This window comes from Pseudophryne corroboree, chromosome 7 (assembly GCF_028390025.1).
Source record: "Pseudophryne corroboree isolate aPseCor3 chromosome 7, aPseCor3.hap2, whole genome shotgun sequence".
In the NCBI taxonomy this organism is placed as follows: domain Eukaryota; kingdom Metazoa; phylum Chordata; class Amphibia; order Anura; family Myobatrachidae; genus Pseudophryne; species Pseudophryne corroboree.
This window is the reverse complement of record NC_086450.1, coordinates 57,662,317-57,687,179: the sequence shown is the minus strand read 5'-3', so window position 1 is coordinate 57,687,179 and position 24,863 is coordinate 57,662,317. Positions and strand designations below refer to the sequence as shown.

Below are 24,863 nucleotides of genomic sequence, written 5' to 3'. Positions count from 1 at the left end.
CCTTTCTAGTGCGCAGGAACTTTTAACTTTTTTCTTTATTGGCATTGTTTTTTTGTGATTGGTGTAGTCACTTATAGTTCCAGCAGCCAGTTCACTAGCAAGGAGCGCAGGTGGTATTTTTGTTTTTTTCCATTTCCAGAAGTCGGGATTGTCTTTTCGACAAGGCAGGTTTTCCAGATGTCGGGATTGGCTTTCCGACAAGACAGGTTTTCCAGATGTCGGGACTGGCTTTCCGACAAGGTAGGTTTTCCAGATGTCGGGATTGGCTTTCCCACAAGGCAGGAGTTCAGAATGCTGGATGGAACCAACAAGGCAGGAGATCAGAATGTTGGACGGAACCAGCAAGGCAGGTTTGTAGAATGCTGGATGAAGACAGCAATGCAGATTTCTGGAATGCTGGATGAAGACAGCAATGCAGGTTTTCTGAATGTTGGGCGGAACCAACAAGGTAGGTGTTCAGAATCCTGGACAGAACCAGCAAGGCATAGATGCCGCGATGGAATGCAGAACAGTCTGTGGGTGCACTGGGATGGCACACCAGTGCACTTGGACACGCTGTGATGGAAATAGCGGTATGGCCCTTTACTATCAACCAGAGAGTCAGGTGGTGCTGTGATGGTAATAGCACTCTGTCTAATACAGCTGAAGATGCAGGAGCTCACTACAAACTGAGAGACAACAAAGCACTCACCACTTGCCAGTGCTGGGACTTATACCCCTTGCTCACTGCTTACTGGATGATGGATTCACATGACGAGGAAGTGATTCCGGATTGGGCCCAGGAAGGTCAGCTGACCAGGAACGGTGCGTCCATAGCTGGTTTTGGAGGGAACTCCGGCTTGGTGCAGTTTGCAGAGATATAGGCCCTACACATTAGGCGATTGGCCACCGAGGTGCCCGACGGCCGATACGGCCGACGGGCGACCCGGCAGTGGGGGGGCAGTGACGGGGGGAGTGAAGTTTCTTCAATCCCCCAGTCACCCGGCTCCGTAGACGTGCAGGCAAATATGGACGATCTCGTCCATATTGGCCTGCATGCACAGCCGACATGGCACCAGCGATGAACGAGCACGGGGCCGCGCATCGTTCATCGCTGGTGCCTCCACACTGCACGATATGAACGTTATTTCGTTCATTAATGAACAAGATCGTTCATATCGCGCAGTGATGTCGGCTAATGTGTAGGGTCCTATAGACAGTAATGGCCGCAGGCCTGAGAGCACAAGGAGTTGTATATGGTGACCACTGGACTTGTGGATGCTGGCACGGAAGCATAGGACACCATGAAGAGACTTGCTGGATTCAGCATTCACTGACAAGGTTAATCAACACAAGTGCAGCTCGTTATCAAGTCTCACTTTCCAGATAGAGAACTCACCACTCAGGGAACTCATGGTGTTGATGAGCTGTTTATCTCAGCCAGCAGAAAACACACAGGATACAGGACAGATGGCAGAGGTAAGTCACGAAATGATATGATTTTAGTCAGGATTGTGACACAAATATTAGGTGTGGGAGAGGTCAGCTCATGTGCAGGATCTGTACTGAGCATGACGTGGTCCTCTACTGTAAGATCTCTTATAGTTCCCCAAATCCACAGCCTGACTGACAAGATGGGGCCGTTTGGTGGTGGTTAAGGCCAGCGTTCCCGAAAATGGGGGTGTGTTCCTTTATCTTGTGGGATGTATGAGGCCAGGTTCTATTTCTTCCAGTGCAGATTTCCTGGCACAGGCTAAAGAGCTGCAATGGCCAATCTGCGTAGCCTAAGGCTTATAGGCCCTACACACTGGGCGATCTGACTGCAAGATATGAACGATCTCATTCATTAATGAATGAGATACCGTTCATATCGTGCAGTGTGGAGGCAATAGCGATGAACGATGCTCGGCCCCGCGCTCGTTAATCGTTGGTGCCCCGTCGGCTGTGCATGCAGGCCAATATGGACGATCTCGTCCATATTTGCCTGCACTTCTATGGAGCCGGGTGACAGGGGGAGCTCGGCAGCGGATCGCCAAATGTGTAGGGCCCTTAACTCAGATGGCTGATGTTTCCACAGAGTGATCTGATGCAGCTTCGTAGGGTGTGGCAGTGGATCGCAGAAGAAGGCAGGAGGCATCTTATTTATTTACACAGGACTCCTCCTGCAGCATTAGCATGTCCAAGCATGCAGTAGCGATGTGAACAGCATCTATCTCTAAATCAGGCCCAGTGTACACATGACAGTGTGGCCTAATGTACTGCAATTCTGTGTTTGAAGAGTGAGTTGCAGACAGTGGGAAAGGCTGAAGGCAATCATTGTAATTTCCAAACAAAACAAAAATTTAATTCTTATATTGTATCAAGCAGCAAAAGAGCGCCTCAAAGCTCTACAAAATAATAATAATAATAATAATAATAATAATAATAAATAATAATAAAACATTTATTCCTAGGGGCAGATTCAATTAGGTGCAAGATTTTGCCCGCAAAAAAACTTTGTGGACCTATCGCTTTCAATACCCACGGTATCCAATTTGAGAAAAAAATTGTTCATGGGAATTTTTGCGGGTACACTCCCCCGCTTTGTCATCTGAGCTGTTCACACTTTACATCTCGGCACTGCTGCTTCGCCACAGCAAAGTGGTCTATAGTGTTCTGGACGGCATCCGGTCTCTAGGTCGACCACTCTTAGGTCGACAGTGTCTAGATCCACCACTATTGGTCGACATGGTTTCTAGGTCGACATAGACACTAGGTCGATATGTACTAGGTTGACATGACAAAAGGTCAACATGAGTTTTTCACATTTTGTTTTTCATTTTTTTTAACTTTTTCATACTATACGATCCACACGGACTACAATTGGGAACGGTAACCTTACCCGAAGCATGGCGAGCGAAGTGAGCCATGCGAGGGGACATGGTGCACTAATTGGGGTTCCCGGTCACTCTACAAACAAAACAACACCAATTTTTTTTTTAAATGAATGTCGACCTTTTGTCAAGTCGACCTTGTACATGTCGACATAATGCTTGTGTCTACCTATTTCAACTTAGTTACTGTCAACCAATAGTGGTCGACCTAGACACTGTCGACCTAAGTCTGGTCTACTCTATGATCCACACCCGTTCTGGACGTTGCAGTCAGAGCTGGAACAGTCAATATATGGCATTTAAAGAAAACGCTATAATAGGTTTTCTTATTTTTCTTTGTTTTATATGGAGAAATGCTTTGTTATACAAATGAAAAGAAACATCAGAGACACCCAATAAACTATGCAATATATCAGAATTTATTTTTGTACTACATGACATGAGAATGACAGAAATCAGCGCAGGTTACGATTTGCATGCCAGGACACAGAAGTACTTGACGTGGAGTTCCAGGATCTCATCACCAGACAGTTCTCCTATGGCGTCAGCTATCCTGTGGAAGAGAGATAACTGTGTTCTCTTAACAACTCACTTCCAGTTGTCAGATACTGTGGGGTACATTTACTAAAGTGCGGGTTTTTAGAACTGGAAATGTTACTCTAAGCAACCAATCAGATTCTACTTATCATTTATCTAGCACATTCTAAAAGAGAATAGCTAGAATATGATTGGTTGCTATGGGCAACATCTCAAGTTCTAAAAACCCGCACTTTAGTAAATATACCCGTGTGTACAGTATGTTATAGAAATCAGTATCACAGGATATTTATTTTCAACCTGAGGTTTCAAAGTACAGCATTTCCTCTATGTACAGCTCCTCTTTTATACTGGTACCCTCCTTTCTCTTACGTCTTAGAGGATGCTGGGGTTCCATTTAGTACCATGGGGTATAGATGGGTTCACTAAGAGCCATGGGGACTTTAAGAGTTTAATAGTGTGGGCTGGCTCCTCCCTTTATGCCCCTCCTACCAGACTCAGTTTAGAAAATGTTCCCGGAGGAGCCGGTCACAGCTAGGGGAGCTCCTAGGAGTTTTCTTAGTTTTATTTTTTTCTGAGTTAGTTAGGTTATGGGAAGGCTGCTGGCAACAGCCTCCCTGCTTCGTGGGACTTAGGGGGGAGAGTAGGACACAACTTCCTTAAAGTTAATGGTTCTCTACTCCATACCTCCCAACTTTCTCCTGTTGCAAAGAGGGACACACGCGCGGTGAAGGGGGCGTTGCCTATGAAAAGGAGCGTGGCTTTGCGGAGGACCCATTATTGCGAGCCATGTCCCGTTTTTGTCACTGAGGGGGCATGCCCAGCACTCCGTGAGCCGTTGGCATGCCCCCTCTCCTCCTGTCTCTATTCACCGCTGCTCTGCTAAGCAGAGCAGCGTGTGCAGGAACCTCCCAACTGCCCCACCACCACGAGATACTGCGGCCCGCGGGTAGGACAGCGGGACAGTCCCCAAAAACGGGACTGTCCCGCGAAAATCGAGACAGTTGGGAGGTATGCTACTCCGCTGACAGGACACTGAGCTCCTGAGGGTGCTGGTCGCAAGCCCACGAGGTGACCGCTCACTCCCGCAGCATGGCCGCCACCCCCTAACAGAGCCAGAAGATAGAAGAGTGGTGAGTACAGCGCGGGCATCCCGGTTAGCGGGTCGCTGGTGGGTATGGTGGTACAAGGGTTGGAGTGCAGCTCTGACAGGCGGTGCTCCTGGAAGGCTCAGCAACATTACATATGTAGACGCTGGAGGGGCGTTCTGAGCCAGCGCGTTAACCCTACACTGGTCACATCGTTAACGGGGCTAATCCAGCTGGTAACACCAAATTCCTCAGGCCAGTATAAAGAATAAGTGCGGGAAGCCGCGTGCCATTACAGGGGGCGGGGCTTCCTCTCAGAGCGGATCCAGCACTCACCAGCGCCGTTTTCTCCCTGCAGATACATAGGAAGAGATGCTGACGGGGAGCGCTGCCCTCCACATAACTCCAGCATACCTCTGCAGTACCAGGGTGTTATAGACAGGGGGGTAGTGTGATAATACCAACTAGCCTATTAAGGTTAGCTGGTTAGCGCTGGCTTTTATCATAATATCAGCCTACGGAGGCGCAGTGTGGCTGGCTCCTTATACTCTGTGACTCTCTGAAGGCTCGGGGGGAAACTGTGTCTGACAATTTCCTGTGGGTGTGTGTGTAAGTGTGCATATCCCACATTGCCATGTCTAAGGACTCTGTGTCCTCTGCTGCAGAGTGTTTATCTTCTCCTGAGGAGTCTATTCCATGTACTCAGGACTGCAATGTACTTTCCCAGCCTTCTGAATCAGAACCCCCATGGGTGGATTCTTTAAGGGGAACGATATCCCAGATTTCAACAAGGATGTCACATACTGAGAAAGAAACGCAGTTTTGAAAAAATCTGTGGAGGGTTTGACATACTCAGCCCCCACTGCTTCGTCTAAAACCCCACCTACATACCCGCAAAAATGTACACTTGCCCAGATAATGCAAGCTGACACTGATACAGACTCTGATACAGGGAACTGTGATGGGGATATGCAAGGGGGGGGGGGGGATGCATCCCTTGCTAAAGGGGTGCAACTAATGATTGAAGCCATTAGGGACATTTTACATATTACTGAGAAGGTACCGGAGCAGGAGGAGGAATCTTATTTTACAGACAGTAAGAAATCCCCGCTTACCTTCCCTGCTTCTAGGGAGTTAAACTTGGTTATCCCAGGATTGAAAAGTCCTGGGATAACCTAGAGAAAAAATTCCATATCCCAAAAAGGGTTCTCATTGCTTTCCCTTTCCCTGAAGAGGACAGAAAGAAATGGGAAAACCCACCTATAGTAGACGCTTCTGTATCTAGGATGTCTAAAAAGGTGGTTTTACCTGTACCTAGTACAACTGCTTTAAACGAGCCGGCTGACCGCAAGATTGAGACTATGCTTAAATCACTATACACAGCTACAGGCGTGGCTTTAAGGCCCACTATTACTTGTGCGTGGATTTCTAAAGCCATAGTAAAGTGGTCAGGCACATTACTAGATACTAGGGATAGGAGTGACATTGAATTGTTTTTACGTCACATACAGGATTCTGCAGGTTTCATGGTGGAGGCCATGAAGGACCTTGGCCTGCTTAATGCAAGGGCTACTTCCATGGCAGTACGCCAATGGACTACGGATGCAGAATCCAAGAAAAGTGTGGAGAACCTACCTTTCCTAGGTCAGGCTCTGTTTGGGGACGCATTGTATGCGTGGATCTCCACGGCAACTGCGGGTAAGTCAACCTTTCTACCCTCAGCAGCACCACTGGCTAGGAAATCTTATCCTACATCTCTACTGCAGTCCTTTCGGACCGCAAAATTTGAAAAAGCCAAACCCCCTCCCACCTTCTTTAGAGGAGGTCAGGGAAAATCCAGAAAACCTGCACCAACAGGTTTCCAGGAACAGAAACCAGGTTCTGCTTCCTCAAAATCCTCAGCATGAAGGTGGACCTTCCAGCCTGGAGATCGGGCAGGTGGGAGCGAGACTAAAATATTTCAGTCACATTTGGGCGTCATCATGCCTATACCCCTGGGTAAAAGATATTGTTGCCCAGGGGTACAGACTGGAGTTTCAGGAACTCCCACCTCACAGATTCTTCAAATCAGGCTTACCAGATTCGCTGATAGAAAGTGCTATCCTACAGGAAGCCATTCAAAAATTGGTCCAAACAAATGTCATTGTTCCAGTCCCACCTCACCTGAAACACAAGGGTTATTAGTCGAACCTGTTTGTGGTACCAAAACCAGACGGTTTGGTAAGGCCAATATTAAACCTAAAGTCATTGAACCCCTACTTGAGGGTATTCAAATTCAAGATGGAGTCTCTGAGAGCGGTGATCTCAGGTCTGGAGGAAGGGGAATTCCTGGTATCCCTGGATATCAAGGACGCGTACCTTCAGATTCAGATCTGGCCGCCTCACCAGGCATATCTAAGATTTGCACTGCAGGACTGTCACTATCAGTTCCAGACGATGCCATTTGGCCTCTGCACAGCACCGAGGGTGTTCACCAAGGTCATGGCTGACATGGTGCTCCTCCTTCACATGCAGGGAGTGAACATAATTCCATATCTGGATGATCTCCTGATAAAAGCATCTTCCAGGGAGAGGCTGTTGCAGAATATTGCTCTCTCAACTCAACTACTCCAGTATCATGGGTGGATCCTGAACCTTCCAAAGTCACATTTGGAGCCAACAGGGAGACTATCCTTCCTGGGGGTGATACTCGACACGCAGGTGTGGAGGGTATTTCTACCAGTAGAGAAAGCGTTGGTGATCCAATCCATGGTCTGGGATGTCCTGAAACCAGACCGGCTATCGGTTCTTCAGTACAATTACCTTCTGGGAAAGATGGTAGCCTCTTACGAGGCTCTGCAATATGGAAGATTCCATGCAAGGTTCTTCCAGCTGGATCTCCTGGCAAGTGGTCAGGATCGCATCTTCACATGCACCAGCGGATACGCCTGTCGCCGAAGGCCAGGATTTCACTCCTCTGGTGGCTGCAAACTTCTCACCTACTCGAGGGCCGCAGGTTTGGGATCCAAAATTGGATCCTTCTGACCATGGATGCATGCCTCAGAGGTTGGGGAGCAGTCACCCAAGGGGAAAGCTTCAAGGAAAGTGGTCAAGTCTGGAATCCATCCTTCCAATAAACATTCTGGAACTAAAGGACATATACAACGGCCTTCTACAAGTGGCACATCTTCTGCAAGATTAAGCCATTCAGGTTCAGTCGGACAATGTAACGGCGGTGTTCTACATAAACCGACAGGGCGGAACAAAGAGAAGAGCTGCAATGTTAGAGGTAACAAGAATCCTCCCGTGGGCAGAAAGGCATGCGGTGGCGCTGTTGGTGATCTTCATTCCAGGAGTGAACAACAGGGAAGCGGACTTCCTCAGCTGTTACGACCTCCATCCAGGAGAATGGGCCTCCACCCGGAGGTGTTCACAGAGGTAACAAGCCGGTGGGGGTACCTCAGATAGACATGATGGCCTCCCGCCTCAACAAGAAGCTTCAGAGGTACTGTTCCAGGTTGAGAGACCCACAAGCAGTGGCAGTGGACGCCCTAGTAACTCCGTGGGTGTTCCAGTAAGTGTATGTGTTCCCTCCATTTCCACTCATCCAAAGAGTTCTCAAACTAATAAAAAGAACAAGAGTTCAGGTGATCCTCATTGCTCCAGACTGGCCAAGAAGGCTTGGTATGCGGATCTTCTGGAATTTCTGGAATTCTGGAATTGCAAGACCTTGATTTGTCTCTACCTATGGAGGATGATCAGTGGACGCACAGTGGATGGATCTAGGAGCAGAAACGGCTCCTAAAACTTGCCGGAGATTTGGCGGCGGGGAACATCGGGTCCAAACTAGATCCCAGCCCTGGACGGACATTGGGAGGACCATTTGCTGAGGGACAAATGGCGCTGGTTCGAGAGAAGCGACCTGGGAACAAGTTGAGTGAGCGATGGGAGATGCTGCCTTATGTCGTTCAGCGGCGGGTGTCTCCTGACAACCCAGTCTACGAGGTGAAGGCGGAAGATGGAAGCGGTCGCGTACGCACTCTACATCGGAACATGCTGTGGCCTTGCCTCTTCGAGGATCTGCTTCCCCTAGAGCCGATCCCAGAGGCCACTCCGGGAGTGGATGAGGATGATTGGTGGGTCCCTCCACCTGCCATAACACAAGGCCCCTTGCCGTCAGAGGAATTAGTAGTGGCCGCGGACCCAGTGGGATCTGTTTCGCCCCCACCTGCTCTGGCCAGGCGTTCTACACGAACAACGTTGGGAGTACCCGCTCACCACTTTGCAGATTCAAACTTTGAGTGGGCAACTGCCCGCATCTTTGTAGGGACTACAAAGGAAATGGGGGGAATTGTAAGTGGATACCATGCTGGGAGGGAATGGAGGATCCTTACCGGGTGGTCTTCAGTATGCCGAATGTTGGGATCCCGGCGCACAGTATACCGGCGCCGGGATCCCGACACCCGGCATACCGACAGCTATTCTCCCTCGTGGGGGTCCACGACCCCCCTGGAGGGAGAATAAATAGCGTGGCGCGCATAGCGCGCCACCGTGCCCGCATTGCGCGCCACCGTGCCCGCAGTGTGGCGAGCGCAGCGAGCCCTCAAAGGGCTCATTTGCGCTCGCCACACTGTTGGTGTGCCAGCGGTCGGGCTCCCGGCGCCGGTATGCTGGTCGCCGGGAGCCCGGCCACCGGCATACCATACTACACCCATCCTTACCTCCGTTCTTCTCTAGCAGGCATCGGCTCACGCCGGGATTCGGCACAGCATCAGTTTCCCAGTACAGAGAGACTTGCATCCGTTAGGATTCAAGCCCCTCCAATCAGTTTGTGACCGTTTAAATGGCGCGCCAGGCATGAGCCAATCGGGGCTTGAGCCTGGGCAACCAACGGAGATGGGCCGCGACGACAATATCAGGGCTCGCCGCATCATTGCTCCGCCCCCTCCCAGCATCATATAACAGACGCTGCGGAGCGGGAGAGCTCAGTCGGGCGCCGGACGCTGAAGAGAGAAGAGCTTTAGGAGAAGAAGAAAGAAGAGGCGGCGGCCGAGAAGATAGAAGAGGTGGCGCCAGGAGCCCAGCAGCGGAGGACCGGCGGAGAGTGCTGCAGTGTGTGGGAAGCAAAAGAGCTGACGAAGCTCCCCACTGCAGCCTCTCCCACCGAGTCGGGTAGGCAGCCTTGGGCCCTCACCTCCTTCCTTTAATTCCCCCTAGACCACCGGGCTGCCAGGCATTAGTCCTGTGGGCATAGACAGGCAATAGGCCTGAGTGCTAGTTAGGAGTAGTGGGCCACTACATTGTATATAGTAATCTTGGCATTAGGCCAAGATTACTGCTACACGGTTAGGCAGGCATTAAGCCTGTGGGCACATACAGGCATTAGACCTGTGGGTAAGTTAGGAGAAATAAGTTTTCTGGTAGTGATCTTGGCATTAGGCCAAGGTCACTGGGGAATCTGGTAGGCGGGCACTAGGCCCGTGGGTGATTACTGGCATGAGGCCTGAGCCTCCAGTAGAGGGCGCTAGTCCCGTGAGTGTACACAGGTGTTAGGCTTGCGCTCATATAGTCAGGCCTCCCTGGCCTGTGCCACATAATTAGGCCCCTCTGGCCTGTACTCCCACCGAGGTCTCCGGCCTGAGCCACCGTAGCCAAACTCCTGGGCCTGTGTCCATAAGTCTGGGGACTCAACACAGGCGGGGTCAGAACAGCCCTGCTCTAGTTTGCATAGCAGGGCTCCACCCTTACAAGTGGGAACACCCATACAGTACAGACCCCTCTCTGGCTGGGTCCCTGCAGCAAGTGGGCTGTGAGGCAGCTTGCTCGAGGCCTGCTGCTGGTTGGGTGTGAAGGGCTGGCTGGCCCTCACTTTCTGTACTCCGTTTGGGATCGGGGAGGCTGTGGAGAGTCGGTACCACCCCATACACCCTACCATCCCGTGAACCTGACGTGGACGGCTGTCCACGACAGGGAGCTAGTTTGCGTATGCGCCCGGGGGTTTAGTATAGGTGTTTATTAGCCGTCACGAAGCGGCTAGACCATTCACCAAACCAGACTCAAAGGTAACTCATACTTTGTTGTATATCACTACTGTTGTCGCCTTGTTTGTTTATTTTCTATTAGTTGGAGACAGCTGTAGCAGTTTGCCCAAGATTTATTTGTTGTTTAGAGTTTGTAGTAAAATAGGCCAGGTTAGTTGTTAGCCTATTTACTAGTTTGTAGGGAGGCTGCTGTCATTTTCTCTACAGGAGCAGAGACCCGCAACAGGAAAGGTGACAAGAGTGGCTGTGTGAGTATTCCCCTCTGTGGGTGTCTTGGTCCGTGTTGGGCACCGGTTCGCGAGACCTCGCTAGGCCGAGTGAGGCTCTCCTCCACCTGGTGTGCAAGTACCAAATAGATGACGATTGGGTGGCTGAGACCTTAGGGCCAGTGATGATGTTCACCTAGCCGGTGAAAGTCGCTGCCACTCTCGTTGTGTCCTCTTCCTCGCCCCCGAAAGAGTTAATACTCGGTGACTAGTGTTTATTTTCCCCTAGCCGTCTGGACCCCAAGGCCAAATTGCTCCGTTGAGGTTCCAGGAAAGGTTCCCGGTCTAAAGAAGTTCCGTGGCCGGAAGGCGAGAAGGGCATCTTGCGGTAAGAAGCGAGTGACACCTGCACAGCAGCAGGCACTACACCGTACTGTCCCCCTCACATATACATATATGTGTGTGTTTGTTTGTTTATATATATATATATATATATACACAAATATACACTAACCCTCCCCTTCACCACCTCCTCCTGGCACTCCCCAGGTTTACAAAACAGGAAACAGCGTAACCTTGTTTTGGAATGGATGCCTATTGGGAGGAGAGTAGAGGGATATAGGAAGAGACTGACTGCTGAAAGACAGGAGAGGAGTATCCAGCAGCAATAGGGCTCAGCTCAGGGGAGGGGCCAGCCACCCACAATTAAAGCAAAGAATAGGCTAAAAGGGGCTGGCCTCTTTCATCCCGAGCAGCGGCTGTTTAGACCAGTCATCCTGGACTGCTCCGATCATGTAACGCTGTCTGCATCTAAATCCACGCTGACGCAGAGCGAGTGCGGGTCAGGCGATCAGAGAAGGCATCAGAGCGGCTGCGAGTGTACGCAGTCAGCCGCTGCTACCCTGCGGAGCACATGAAGTAGACAGTGTGCTCTGTGCTGCCTACATATGTACAGCGCAGACACATACACCGACGGCCATTCGGTGGGATAGCAAACAGTGCACCCACCCTGCAAATGCGTAGTGGGCAAGGCACCGTTCGCACATACCTACTTACGGCCCTGCTGGGGGGCAAGGGTTAGGTTTAGGCACCTCCGGGGAGTGGTCAAGGTTAGGCTGCGTGTAGGGAGGGTTAGGTTTAGGAGGGTGGGTAGAAGGGAGAACACCCCTTACTCACCCCTGTTAGATTTTCAAACAGTGGGATCCCAGCATCGTTATTTTGAACGCTGGGATCTCCTGCGGTGGGATTACATATTGATTCCTCCTACCCACCCATTCACAGAATTTTTTTTTTTTATATCTTGTCCCTCCTATGGTTTAGTGCCATTTCTCTACATGCTTCCATAGAGTGAATGGCTGTCAGCACTCTGATTGGTGGATAGCTCCAGCCATCCACCAATCAGCATGCTGACAGCCATTCACTGTCTGGCTGCATGCTGGGAGGCAGGTAGAGAATCTTTGTGACCACCACCCGCACCTGCTCCAAGGACCCTAGAATTGTGGGGCCCTGGGCAGCTGCTCAGTGTACCTATATGTTAAGATGGGATGTAGTTATGTCACCGGCGGTCAGGAGGGTGTAGCCACAGGAAGATTAGAGACCGGGGTGGAAGGTTAGGGTTTAGCACATAGAAGGGAAGGTTAGTGTTAGGCACCCAGCAGAGAGGGTTAGGTTTAGGCAGCGGGGAAGGGAGGGTTAGGGTTAGGCATCAAGCGGGGAGGGTTAGGGTTAGACACCCACAAGGGAGGGTCAGGGTAGGGAAAAGGTAAGGGTTAGGGGGCTTAATGGGGGGCTGTCAGGATTCTGATGAACGGGATGCTGCTGTCAGTATACTGACCGCTGCCATTCTGTCCATCGGTAACTGAACCCAGTTGAGAAGGATGTGGGGCACTCTGGATGCATAAATCATGACATTGAAAGGCACAGCAATGATTTAAAACAAAATGGTGGATATGCAAATTAGTCCAGGAATAAAGTTGTTTGTGGGTAATACAGTGCATGTGGCCTATTTTGACCAATAGAAATGCTTTTGTATATTTTTGTCAATATTGGGTTCATTTTTGATGTATAGAATACTTTTAGAATTTCAAAAATCAAACTAACATCATACAGCAATTTTTAAAAAGAACTCACAATCGACTTAGTAAATGAGCTATTTGGAATATAACCAATGTGGTCAATTTTGTGGGGACGTTGGTTCTATTCTGGTCGATTTTAAATAGAACCAAAATCGACTTTTAGTAAATATACCACACGGTCCGTGCACAAACCATAACCGCTGGTCAGTCATATTGCTCACTGCCCAGGATTTTTGGATATACTGTATTAACTATTACTAATTTAAATGATGCATCACTGTCTGTAGTGATGCTGGGTATGGGATTGCGTTCCTTCTGGGGAAATGTATATTTGCTATGTTAATGTATACTTCATTACACATAAAAGAAAAATGGTCCTCAAATTCAGTTTTGTGACATTGCAATGACTGCTGCACAGTGTTTAGTAAATTACTCTACTTTCCTCTCATCCTACTGAGAAGAGGTGATATATTGAGCTGGATTGGTTTTAGTGAATAAACAATGGCCCTCATTCCGAGTTGTTCGCTCGTTAGTTTTCTTCGCATCGGTGCGATAAGTCGCAAACTGCGCATGCACAATGTTCGCAGTGCGCCTGCGCCAAGTAAATTTGCTAAAAAGTTTGGTATTTTACTCACGGCTTAACGAAGATATTTCTTCGTTCTGGTGATCGGAGTGAGATTGACAGGAAGTGGGTGTTTCTGGGCGGAAACTGGTCGTTTTATGGGTGTGTGTGAAAAAACGCTGCCGTTTCTGGGTAAAACGCGGGAGTGGCTGGAGAAACGGGGGAGTGTCTGGGCGAACGCTGGGTGTGTTTGTGACGTCAAACCAGGAACGAAACTGACTGAACTGATCACAGTGGCAGAGTAAGTCTCGAGCTACTCAGAAACTGCAAAGAAATTTCTTTTCGCAATTCTGCGAATCTTTCGTTCGCAAATCTGCAAAGCTAAGATTCACTCCCAGTAGGCGGCGGCTTAGCGTGTGCAATGCTGCTAAAAGAAGCTAGCGAGCGAACAACTCCGAATGAGGGCCAATATATTTTATATACAGTATGCTTTTTATTTCAGTAATCTATATCTTTTGTTTTCTATTGTTTCTTGTTACTGTTTTTCTTACCTTTTCTCTACAGTTTGTAAGAAAGCAGTGGCTGCAGCCCTATCCTTTGTTAGAAATTTTTGGAACATACATGAGGACTCAAAAAAACCCAAGAGTTCTTGTGGGGTTAAATTAATTATTTCTGGTATGTCAGTGATCCTGAAAAATAGAATACAAAATAGATTAATAAGCCAATTTCAGATATAGTATTTCAAAAGATCAAATATATTCATGATTAAGGTAACAACATTGTAGGTATTGTTAGGGGTTGCCACGGTTAATTCAATGACTCATTATTTTAGAAGCATTGCCAGTTCCGTTGTCCAAGTTGCTCTTGTTTCTAAGCAGCTGAGATGATTTTATCTTTAATGGGTCGGTTACATGACTGCAATTCAGAGAAAGCAGCAGAGAGGTCTAGAGCTCAGTGGTAGTTCCAGCATTTCCCATTTCTATGTGAATGTTTGCTGCTAGACTGAACCTTATTTGTTTACTGGACTTCGCTAATGGATTGCCACCTGAACTGACCATTGCATGTTAACTGGATTTTGTAATTGAATTGCTGCCTGAAATAACCCTTGCTGTTCACTGGATTGTGTAACTAAACTGTTGCCTGAACTGACCCTTGCTGTTCACTGGATTTTGTAATTGAATTGCTGCCTGAAATGACCCTTGCTGTTCACTGGGTTTTGTAACTAAATTGCTGCTTGAACTGACCCTTGCTGTTTACTGGATTTTGTAACTGAATTGCTGCCTGAACTGACCCTTGCTGTTCACTAGATTTTGTAACTGGATTGCTGCCTAAACTGACCCTTGCTGTTTACTGGATTTTGTAACTGGATTGCTGCCTGGAATGACTCTTGTGACAAGCAAATTACCTGTTTACTGGACTTTGATTTTCTGCTTGGACTAGACATTTCTCCTGTTGCTTTATTATACAGAAGATAGCCCTATTCTCCATACTGTACATCTGTCATTCTATTTTGTCCCATGATAACTTACTGCCTGCTCAAGTTTAAGTCCTAAAGACAAATGCCTGGGACACATAATTCTCCAGGAAACAGGGGTTGTGAGCGGTAAAGGTCACATTTGTGACCTAATATTTTGGGAAATTCTACTGCCTAGGTGAGAAGTCGGAAGTTTGTCTAGGTGTATATTTAAGTGGTTTTCCTTCTAGATATTTGCCTGTATTTATTTGGGCAATTTGTCATTTAATAACATTACTATTATTGATAGCAATGCTGCTGCTTATCACTTTAATGTTTCATTGGCATGTTCCTTTTTCTACTATATGTGAGTTAGAGGTCTATTCATGATGCAGTGAAAAGTGTGAGAAGTGAGCCAGTAGAGAAGTTGCCCATGGCAACCAATCAGCATTGAAGTAATATTTATAATTTGCATACTATAAAATTATACAGAGCAGCTGATTGGTTGCCATGTACAACCTCTCCACATGCTCACTTCTCCACACTTTTCACTGCTACATGAATAGACCCCTTAGCTGGGAATCTTCTTTCAGGAGGAAATGTATGTTAACATTCTCCTTAGATAACTCTTAGTACAAGTCTTTTGTTCTAGATGGTGAATCCGTCTCATACACATAAGGGGTAAATTCAATTCAAGTTGGATCCTTTCCGATCCGACAATGCACTATTCAATGAGAGCGGCCAAATCCGAGGAGCCTTGCTGGGGGGATGCCCGTTGCTGCCGAGAGAGAGTAGCCTGGCCGGGGGGGGACGCCCATCTATCTATAGAGGTACCTGCCGCCCTGCTGCCCCTATAGCCCGCCACCCCACTCCCCCATCTCACCTCCTCAATCCGACTTTTTTTAAAGTCAGATTGAGATTGTCAGAAACGGGGCCAAAACCTGTCAGATTTGGCTGCATTTCCAACAAAAGCACGTGGATCCGCTGCTATTCCGCCGATACCCATGTTTTCTGACAAGTCAGGAATTCCAGACTTGTCGGGAAGAAACAACTCCTGTTGAATAGGTCAGAACTAGAAATGAGCGGGTTCGGTTCTCAGAGAACCGATCCCTACCGACCATCACGTCCCAAGCCCGACTCAGAGCACGGCTCGGGTTTTCCCACCTCACTCGGAAACCAGAACCAGGGAAAATGTCATTATACCGCTATCAGATTCTCGCAGGTTTTGGATTCCATATAAGGAGCCGCGCGTCAACGCTATTTTCACTCTAGTCCTGGAGAGTGTAGCGAGAGAATGTGTCTCTCTCCTCAGTGTCTGTCTGTGCGGGAAAGTGCTGTGGCGACCTGCTCTGTCTTTTGTGTGTCATTCCAATGCTGTGTTGTGCTGCATCAGTCCAGTGGTGGTGTCTTGTGCTGCATCAGTCCAGTCACAGTGGTGGTGTCCTCTGCTGCCATATGTCCAGTGCTGCTGTATAAGTCCAGTCCATTGCAGTGGTTCTGTGTTGTCCTTCATCAGTCCAGTGGCATCAGTCCAGTGGTGGTGTCCCTGTGCTGCTGTATACGTCCAGTGGTACTACCATATAAGTCCAGTGATACTGCCGTGTATGTCAAGTGATACTGCCGTCTAAGTCTAGTGATAATGCCATATAAATCCAGTCCATTGGTACTGCCGTATAAATCCAGTCCAGTGGTACTGCCGTATATGTCCAGTGGTACTGCCGTATAAGTCCAGTGGTACAGCTGTATAAATCCAGTCCAGTGACACTGCCGTGTAAGTCCAGTTGTACTGCCATATCATTTCAGTGACACTACCGTATATGTCCAGTGGTACTGCTGTAAAAGTCCAGTGATACTGCCGTATATGTCCAGTGGTACTGCCATATAAATCCAGTCCAGTGGTACTGCCGTATAAATCCAGTCCAGTGATACTGCCGTATAAATCCAGTCCAGTGATACTGCCAAACAAGTCCAGAGGTACTGCCGTATAATACCAGTCCAATGGTCCTGCCATATATGTCCAGTTGTACTGCTGTATACAGTATGTCCAGTGGTACTGCCATATAATTACAGTCCAGTGGTACTGTCGTATAATTACAGTCCAGTGGTACTGCCGTATAATTCCAGTGATACTGCAGTATAAATCCAGTGGTACTGCCGTATAAATCCAGTCCATTGGTACTGCCATATAAGTCCAGTGGTGCTGCCATATAATTCTAGTGATACTGCCGTTTATGTCCAGGTGGTACTGCTGTATAAATCCAGTGGTACTGCCATATAAATCCATTCCAGTGGTACTTCTGTATAAATCCAGTGATACTGCCATATAAATCCAGTCCAGTGATACTGCCAAATAAGTCCAGAGGTACTGCTGTATAATACCAGTCCAGTGGAACTGCCATATATGTCCAGTGGTACTGCTGTATATAGTATGTCCAGTGGTACTGCCATATAATTCCAGTCCAGTGGTACTGTCATATAATTCCAGTCCAGTGGTACTGCCGTATAATTCCAGTGATACTGCAGTATAAATCCAGTGGTACTGCAGTATAAATCCAGTGGTACTGCTGTATAAATCCAGTCCAGTGGTACTGCCATATAAGTCCAGTGGTGCTGCCATATAATTCCAGTGATACTGCCATATATGTCCAGGTGGTACTGCTGTATAAATCCAGTGGTACTGCCATATAAATCCATTCCAGTGGTACTTCTGTATAAATCCAGTGGTACTGCTGTATAAATCCAGTCCAGTGGTACTGCAGTAAAAGTCCAGTGGTACTGCCATATAAATCTAGTGGTACTGCTGTATAAATCTAAGTCCGGTTTTACTGCTGTATAAATCCAGTGGTACTGCCATATAAATCCAGTCCAGTGGCACTGCCATATAAATCCAGTGGTACTGCCATATAAATCCAGTGGTACTGCCGTAAAAGTCCAGTGGAACTGCCGTTAAAGTCCAGTGGTACTGCCGTAAAAGTCCAGTCCAGTGATAATGCCGTATAAGTCCAGTTGTAGTTGTACTGCCGTATAATTCCAGTGATACTGCCGTATATGTCCAGTGGTACTGCCGTATACATCCGGTGGTACTACCGTATAAATCTAGTCCTGTGGTACTGCCGTATAAGTCCAGTGGTACTGTCGTATATGTCCAGTGGTACTGCCATATAAATCCAGTCCAGTTGTACTGCCATATAATTCCAGTGATTCTGCCATATAGAGATGTGCGGCAGGCACTTTTCGTGTTTTGGTTTTGGTTCTAATTCCCCGCTCGTGTTTTGGTTTTGGGTTGGTTTTGCCAAAACCACCCTTTTCGTGTTTTGGTTTTGGACCTGGATGATTTTTGAAGAAAAAAAACATAAAAACAGCTAAAATCACAGAATTTGGGGGTAATTTTGATCCTACGGTATTATTAACCTCAATAACATTCATTTTCACTCATTTCCAGTCTATCTGAACACCTCACAATATTGTTTTTAGGCCAAAAGGTTGCACCGAGGTGGCTGTATGACTAAGCTAAGCGGAACAAGTTTTCGGCACAAACACCTGGCCCATCTAGGAGTGGCACTGCAGTGGCAGACAGGATGGCACTTAAAAAAAAACTAGTCCCCAACAAGACATGATGCAAAGAAGAAAAAGAGGTGCAAGATGGAATTGTCCTTGGGCCCTCCCACCCACCTTTATGTTGTATAAACAGGACATGCACACTTTAACAAACCAATCATTTCAGCGACAGGGTCTGCCACACGACTGTGGCTGAAATGACTGGTTTGTTTGGGCACCCACCAAAAAAGAAGCAATCAATTTCTCCTTGCACAAACTGGCTCTACAGAGGCAAGATGTCGACTTCATCCTCCGATTCCTCACCCCTTTCACTGTTTACATCCTCCTCCTCACAGAGTATTAATTTGTCCCCACTGGAATCCACCATCACAGGTCCCTGTGTACTTTCTGGAGGCAATTGCTGGTCAGGGTCTTCCTGGAGGAATTTATAAATCATTTTGATGAACATAATCTTCTCCACATTTTGTGGAAGTAACCTCCTACAACGATCGTTGACAAGGTTACCGGCTGCACTAAACACTCTTTTGGAGTACACACTGGAATCCACCATCACAGGTCCCTGTGTACTTTCTGGAGGCAATTGCTGGTCAGGGTCTTCCCGGAGGAATTTATAAATCATTTTGATGAACATAATCTTCTCCACATTTTGTGGAAGTAACCTCCTACAACGATCGCTGACAAGGTTACCGGCTGCACTAAACACTCTTTTGGAGTACACACTGGAGGGGGGGGGGGCAACTTACGTAAAATAAAGCCAGTTTGTGCAAGGGCATCCAAATTGGCTCTTTTTCCTGCCAGTATACATACGGACTGTCTGACATGCCTACTTGGATGCTATCACTCATATAATCCTCCACCATTCTTTCAATGGTGACAGAATCATATGCAGTGACAGTCGACATGTCAGTAATTATTGGCAGGTCCTTCAGGCCGGACCAGATGTCAGCACTCGCTCCTCGCTCCTGACTGCCCTACATCACCGCCAGCGGGTGGGCTAGGAAATCTTATCCTTTTCTTTGCAGCCCCAGTTGCGGGAGGAAATGAAGAAGGAGCTGTTGATGGGTCACATTCTGCTTGAGTTGACAATTTTCTCACCAGCAGGTCTTTGTACCTCTGCAGACTTGTGTCTGCCAGAAAGAAAGATACAACGAGATACAACGTAGGCTTTAAACCTAGGATCGAGCATGGAGGCCAAAATGTAGTGCTTTGATTTCAACAGATTGACCACCCTTGAATCCTGGCAAAGCGAATGAAGGGCTCCATCCAGAAGTCCCACATACTTTGCTGATTCGCTCTGTCTTAGCTCCTCCATTAATTTCTCCAGCTGCTTCTGCAAAAGCCTGATGAGGGGAAGCTGACAGTGTCTGAACTGACTTCACATGTGGCAAGTTTGGAGGGTTGGAGAACCTTGCACAAGACACTAGCACTGGTCTGATGCAGGACAACAGATAATTATACAGCAGCACTGGGAATATGGCAGCAGATGACACCACCACTGCTGAATGGTCACTGGACTGACTGATACCCACTCGTCTGATGCAGGACAACACAGCAACACTGTGAGGGACTTATTAAACAGCAGCACTGGACATATGGCAGTAGATGACACCACCATTATGAATGGTCACTGGAATGACTGATGGCCAGGACACTACCACTGGTCTGATGCAGGACAACACAGCAACACTGTAAGGTACTTATTATACAGCAGCACTGGATATATGGCAGCAAAGGACACCACCACTGTGACTGATGCAGCACAACACACCACCACTAAACTGATGCAGCATAACACAGAACCACAGGACATATGGCAGCAGAGGACACAAGCACTGTGACTGGACAGATTCAGCACAAGCCACGGACACTGAGGACACTGAGAGAATGGAGACACGCCCTCTCTGTATACTCTCCAATGCCGGAGTGAAAATGACGGGGACGCGCGGCTCCTTATATGGAATCCAAATCCTGTGAGAATCCGACAGCGGGATAATGACGTTTTGCCTCGATCGGGTTTCCGAGACAGGCGGGAAAACCTGAGCCTGACTCGGAACCAGGCTCAGAGCGTGAAGTACAGTAGGGTTTGGTTCTCTGAGAACTGAACCCGCTCATCTCTAATTTTGATCAGAGATGTATGGAAATGATCAGCACGGGGGGCACTACATCACCTGCCATAGACTTTTTTGCTGCAGAGTTTTGACTATAAAAATTATTAGAGTAATACAAAGAAGATATTTCTAACATATTCTTTGTAAACTTCATACATTCAAAACTCTGGTGTAAACATCAGTTGACAGGAAAGACTCTGCCTCACCTGCCTCACCGCACGCCACTGCAACCATCCATGATAAGACAGCAATGGTTAATTACTGTACGATTATAAGGTGCTAGCACCAATGAATAGTATCACTAAGATGAAAACTAATAAAATAGGAAAGAACTCAAAAAATATTGTGTGTGGTGCACACATGTTTTAATACCTTTCCAGAGTCCTGCATTGGGCGCTGCAGCCACAGAAAAAAAATCACAGCCAAAATGGCCACTGCCATGCGCAGTGGTGAAATTAGTCTCTGGGTCATGGTGGGCACCATTTTTGGTTGGAGACCTGCACATGTGTAGTAGACTCCGGCACAGTGCTGGGGCTGACTGCATGATGGGGAGGAGGAGGTTCATCCAGAATCTGCACACGTGCCACCTCCTCTGTTATATCCACCCTGTATACCTTGCTGTATGACTGAATATATAAAAACATAACACGTCATGATGGAAGTCTGATGCTGTCTGGTGGGCGGTGATGGCATCCGTTTGTGAAAATGGAGGTGTGTTGCCGCTGTTTAGGTGGAGGGAAGAGGCCAGGGATTTCCATCTGTGATGGGCAGCTTGTAAGCCATCTGATGGTGTCACAGTGATCCGATGCCTGCATCCTTGGACGCAGATCAGATCACTACTGCACACTGGCATTTCTATAATGGGTGCAGTGTGTGCGGTGCACACAGGCCCCTGAGTCCAAAGGGGGCCCCCACCGCACACACTGCACCCATTTTTAAAATACTCACCCCTCCGAAGTCCAGCGCCGGCATCCGCAGCGCCGTTAGAACACAGTGAAAATGGCCCAACGCCCATTTTCACGGAGTTCTGCGCATGCGCAGTAGAGAAATCTCAGGGAAAATGGCCGCCGCGCCATTTTCCCAAAGATCTGCGCATGAGCAGTAGAGTCTGAGCCCTCTAATGCTCAGACTCTACAGCGCTCCAGGCAGAGAGGAGGGGGCCCGATGGAGGAGGCTGAACACGGGCCTCCTCCTCTCTTAAAACGCCCCTGCTACAGCAGCAGGAGGCATCTGCTTATAATAGATACCTCCTGCTGCACTACCATACAGCACTATCGCTGCTGCTTCCAAGGAAGTGATAGCAACAGGTAACTGATCAAGAGCAAACTGTTTCATGACTGAGGGATAGTCACAATCTTGAGCAAAGCTTAGATATGATGGTGGAGGAGTAGCAGGGGGGGACACCGGTAGATGAGGACAACCAGGTAACCAGCTGGGTCACAGTTAGAAGGAAGAAGAAAAAGAGGTCAGGACATCTCTGTACTGCCAAACCCCAATAAATTCACCCGATTAAATGAAGATTCTGTGGAAGGCAGTGAAGAAATGATGGAGCTGGAGGAGACTGTTTCCTCTAGCAACCGGAGGAATGGTCCCTCTGGCATAAATGGGATAAAAGAAAGCGATGTACCTAGTCAGATTGTGGTGGTAGGGGATTCCATTATCAGGAAGACAGACAGGGCAATCTGCTACCGGGACCGTGATTGCCGTACAGTCTGTTGTCTCCCGGGTGCTCGGGAACAACACCTTGCAGACCGAGTAGAAAGATTGTTGGGAGGGGCTGGGAACAACCCGGCGGTCTTGGTGCATGTTGGCACCAACAACAAAGTTAGTGGTAGGTGGGATGTCCTTAAGAAAGATTATAGGGACTTAGTCCAGAAACTAAAGGCAAGGAAATCTAGGGTTATATTCTCTGAAATATTACCAGTGCCATACGCTAGCCCGGGGAGGCAGAGGGAGATTAGGGAGGTAAATGTGTGTCTTAGAGACTGGTGTAGAAAAGGTGGGTTTGTGTTCCTGGAACACTGGACAGACTTCTCAGTTAGGTGCCATCTTTTTTGACGCGATGGAATGCACCTGAATGAGAAGGGGGCAGCAGTGCTGGGGGGGGAAGGATGGTTAGAAGGTTGGAGATTTTAAATTAGGTGCCAGGGGGGCGGGGGGAGGGTTTAGCTAGAAACTATGGGCCAAGCAGTGAGAATAGTAAGGATGGAGATAGTGAGCTGAATAGGGGTGGAGAAGGGGGGAGGAAAAGAGCAACAGGCACGGGTATTACCAAGGCTATTCCCAAAACACAATTTAATGATGAATATGGAACATCAATAATGCATTTAGAAAATGATGTTCCTAGCATAAGAGTGAATAGTTATCTTAATTGTATGTATGTAAATGCTAGAAACCTTATAGGGAAAAAGGGGGAACTAGAAGTCCTTGCAGCAAAGAAACAGTACTATATTATAGGTATTTCTGAAACTTGGTGGGACGAATCTCATGATTGGACAGCCAATCTGGAGGGCTATACGCTGTTTAGGAGAGACAGAATAAATAAATGGGGTAGAGGGGTATGTCTTTATGTAATGCCTTTTTTAAAACCTGATATAAAGGAAGACATTCATGATGGGACTGTAAATACTGAGGAGACCTTATGGGTAGAAATTGCATGCAGGTGAAAGGAAACTAAAAATCTACTAATAGGGATATGCTACAAGCTGCCTGATATTATTGTGTCTGATGAGGAATTATTACTGAAACAAATTGAAAAAGTGGCAGGATTAGGAGATGTAATAGTGTTGGGAGATTTTAACTATCCAGAAATTAATTGGACAAATGATTCATGTGATACTCCTAGGGGTAATAGGCTTTTCAACACGCTAGTCATGGCTTTGTCTGTGCCTGGGTGAGAGGGTCTCCCTCCGGCCGGGCGCACGCGACCGTGACGAGATGCGCCCCATTCACTAGAATGGGAGAGCGACTCCGTGCACTCTGCCGTGATAGAGATGTGCCCCATTCATAGAATGGGAGCGTCTCTGTCCACTCCCAGCGTGACTAGGCGGACGGATTGCCTAGTCACACCGGGAGTGCACGTACTGTATGTGATGGAGCTGCCTCAGATGAGCGCAGCTCCACCTGTACTTCAACTAATAGAGGAACCAACTAGGTATAATGCAATCTTAGACCTGGTATTAACAAACAATGGGATATTGATATAAAATATTATAGTAGGGAAGCCCATGGGAAACAGCGACCACAATATGGTCACATTCAATATCAGTTTTCACAAGCAGACCTATATACAGATAGAGACACGCTAGTCGTGGCTCCGGTTGTGCCCGGTGCGCACCTAATGCCGAGAGTATCTCCGTGCACTGTGCCATGATGGAGACGCGCCCCATTCGTAGAATTGGATCGTCTCTGTGCACTCCTGGCGTGACTAGGCAGACGGATCGCCTAGTCATGCCGGGAGCGCACGTATGCGATGGAACCGCCTCTGATGAGCGTTGCTCCATCTGTAGGCTCAACTAAGACCCTAAACTTTAGCAAAGCCAATTTAGACATGATGAGGGAAGCTTTAAGGGACATTGGGTCTAATTCAGACTTGATCGTAGCAGTAACTTTGTTAGCAGATGGGCAAAACCATGTGCACTGCAGGGGGGCAGATATAACAGGTGCAGAGAGAGTTAGATTTGGGTGGGGTGTGTTCAAACTGAAATCTAAATTGCAGTGTATAAAATAAAGCAGCCAGTATTTACCCTGCACAGAAACAATATTACTCACCCAAATTTAACTCTCTCTGCACATGTTATATCTGCCCCCCCCCCCCCCCCCCCCTGCAGTGCACATGGGAGGTGATTCAGACCTGATTGCACGCTAGATTTTTTTGCAATGCGCAGGTGTGTTGCATGGGTACAAAGCGGATCTTTGCTGTGCAATGGGATAATGAAGAATCCATTCGCACAGCCGATCACAAGAAGATTGACAGGAAGAAGGCGTTTATGGGTGGCAACTGACCATTTTCTGGGAGTGTTTGGAAAAACGCAGGCGTGTCCCAGTGTTTGCAGGGCGGGTGTCTGACGTCAATTCTGGCCCCGGACAGGCTGAAGTGATTGCAGCGGCTGAGTAACTTCTGAGCAACTCAGAAACTGCACAAACTATTTTTGTACCGCTTGGCTGCACATGCGATCGCACACTTGCAAAGCTAAAATACACTCCTCTGAACTTTCTGTTTGCAGCGCTGCAAAAAATTGTTAGCGAGCGATCAGGTCTGAATTAGGCCCATGGTTTTGCCCATCTGCTAACAAAGTTTCTGCTACGATCAGGTCTGAATTAGGCCCATTGACTGGGACATTTTGTTTCAAAGCAAGGATACTACAGAGAAATGGGATGTATTAAAAACACTGCTCTATAGTT

The 24,863-nt window shown here is 47.8% G+C and overlaps 1 protein-coding gene across 1 annotated transcript in view; it reads right to left on the bottom strand.

The window, feature by feature from the left end:
• Positions 1 to 3,250: 3,250 nt before the first annotated feature.
• The window catches only part of LOC134943366 (uncharacterized), an 86,951-nt gene continuing 65,338 nt past the window's right edge, over positions 3,251 to 24,863 (bottom strand). Inside the window, exons 5-6 of the mRNA XM_063932255.1 lie at positions 13,892 to 14,029; positions 3,251 to 3,405 (exon numbers count right to left, since the gene is read on the bottom strand). Of these exons, the coding sequence (XP_063788325.1) occupies positions 3,318 to 3,405; positions 13,892 to 14,029 (226 nt within the window). The 3' untranslated portion in view covers positions 3,251 to 3,317. The remainder of the gene's footprint in view (positions 3,406 to 13,891; positions 14,030 to 24,863) is intronic.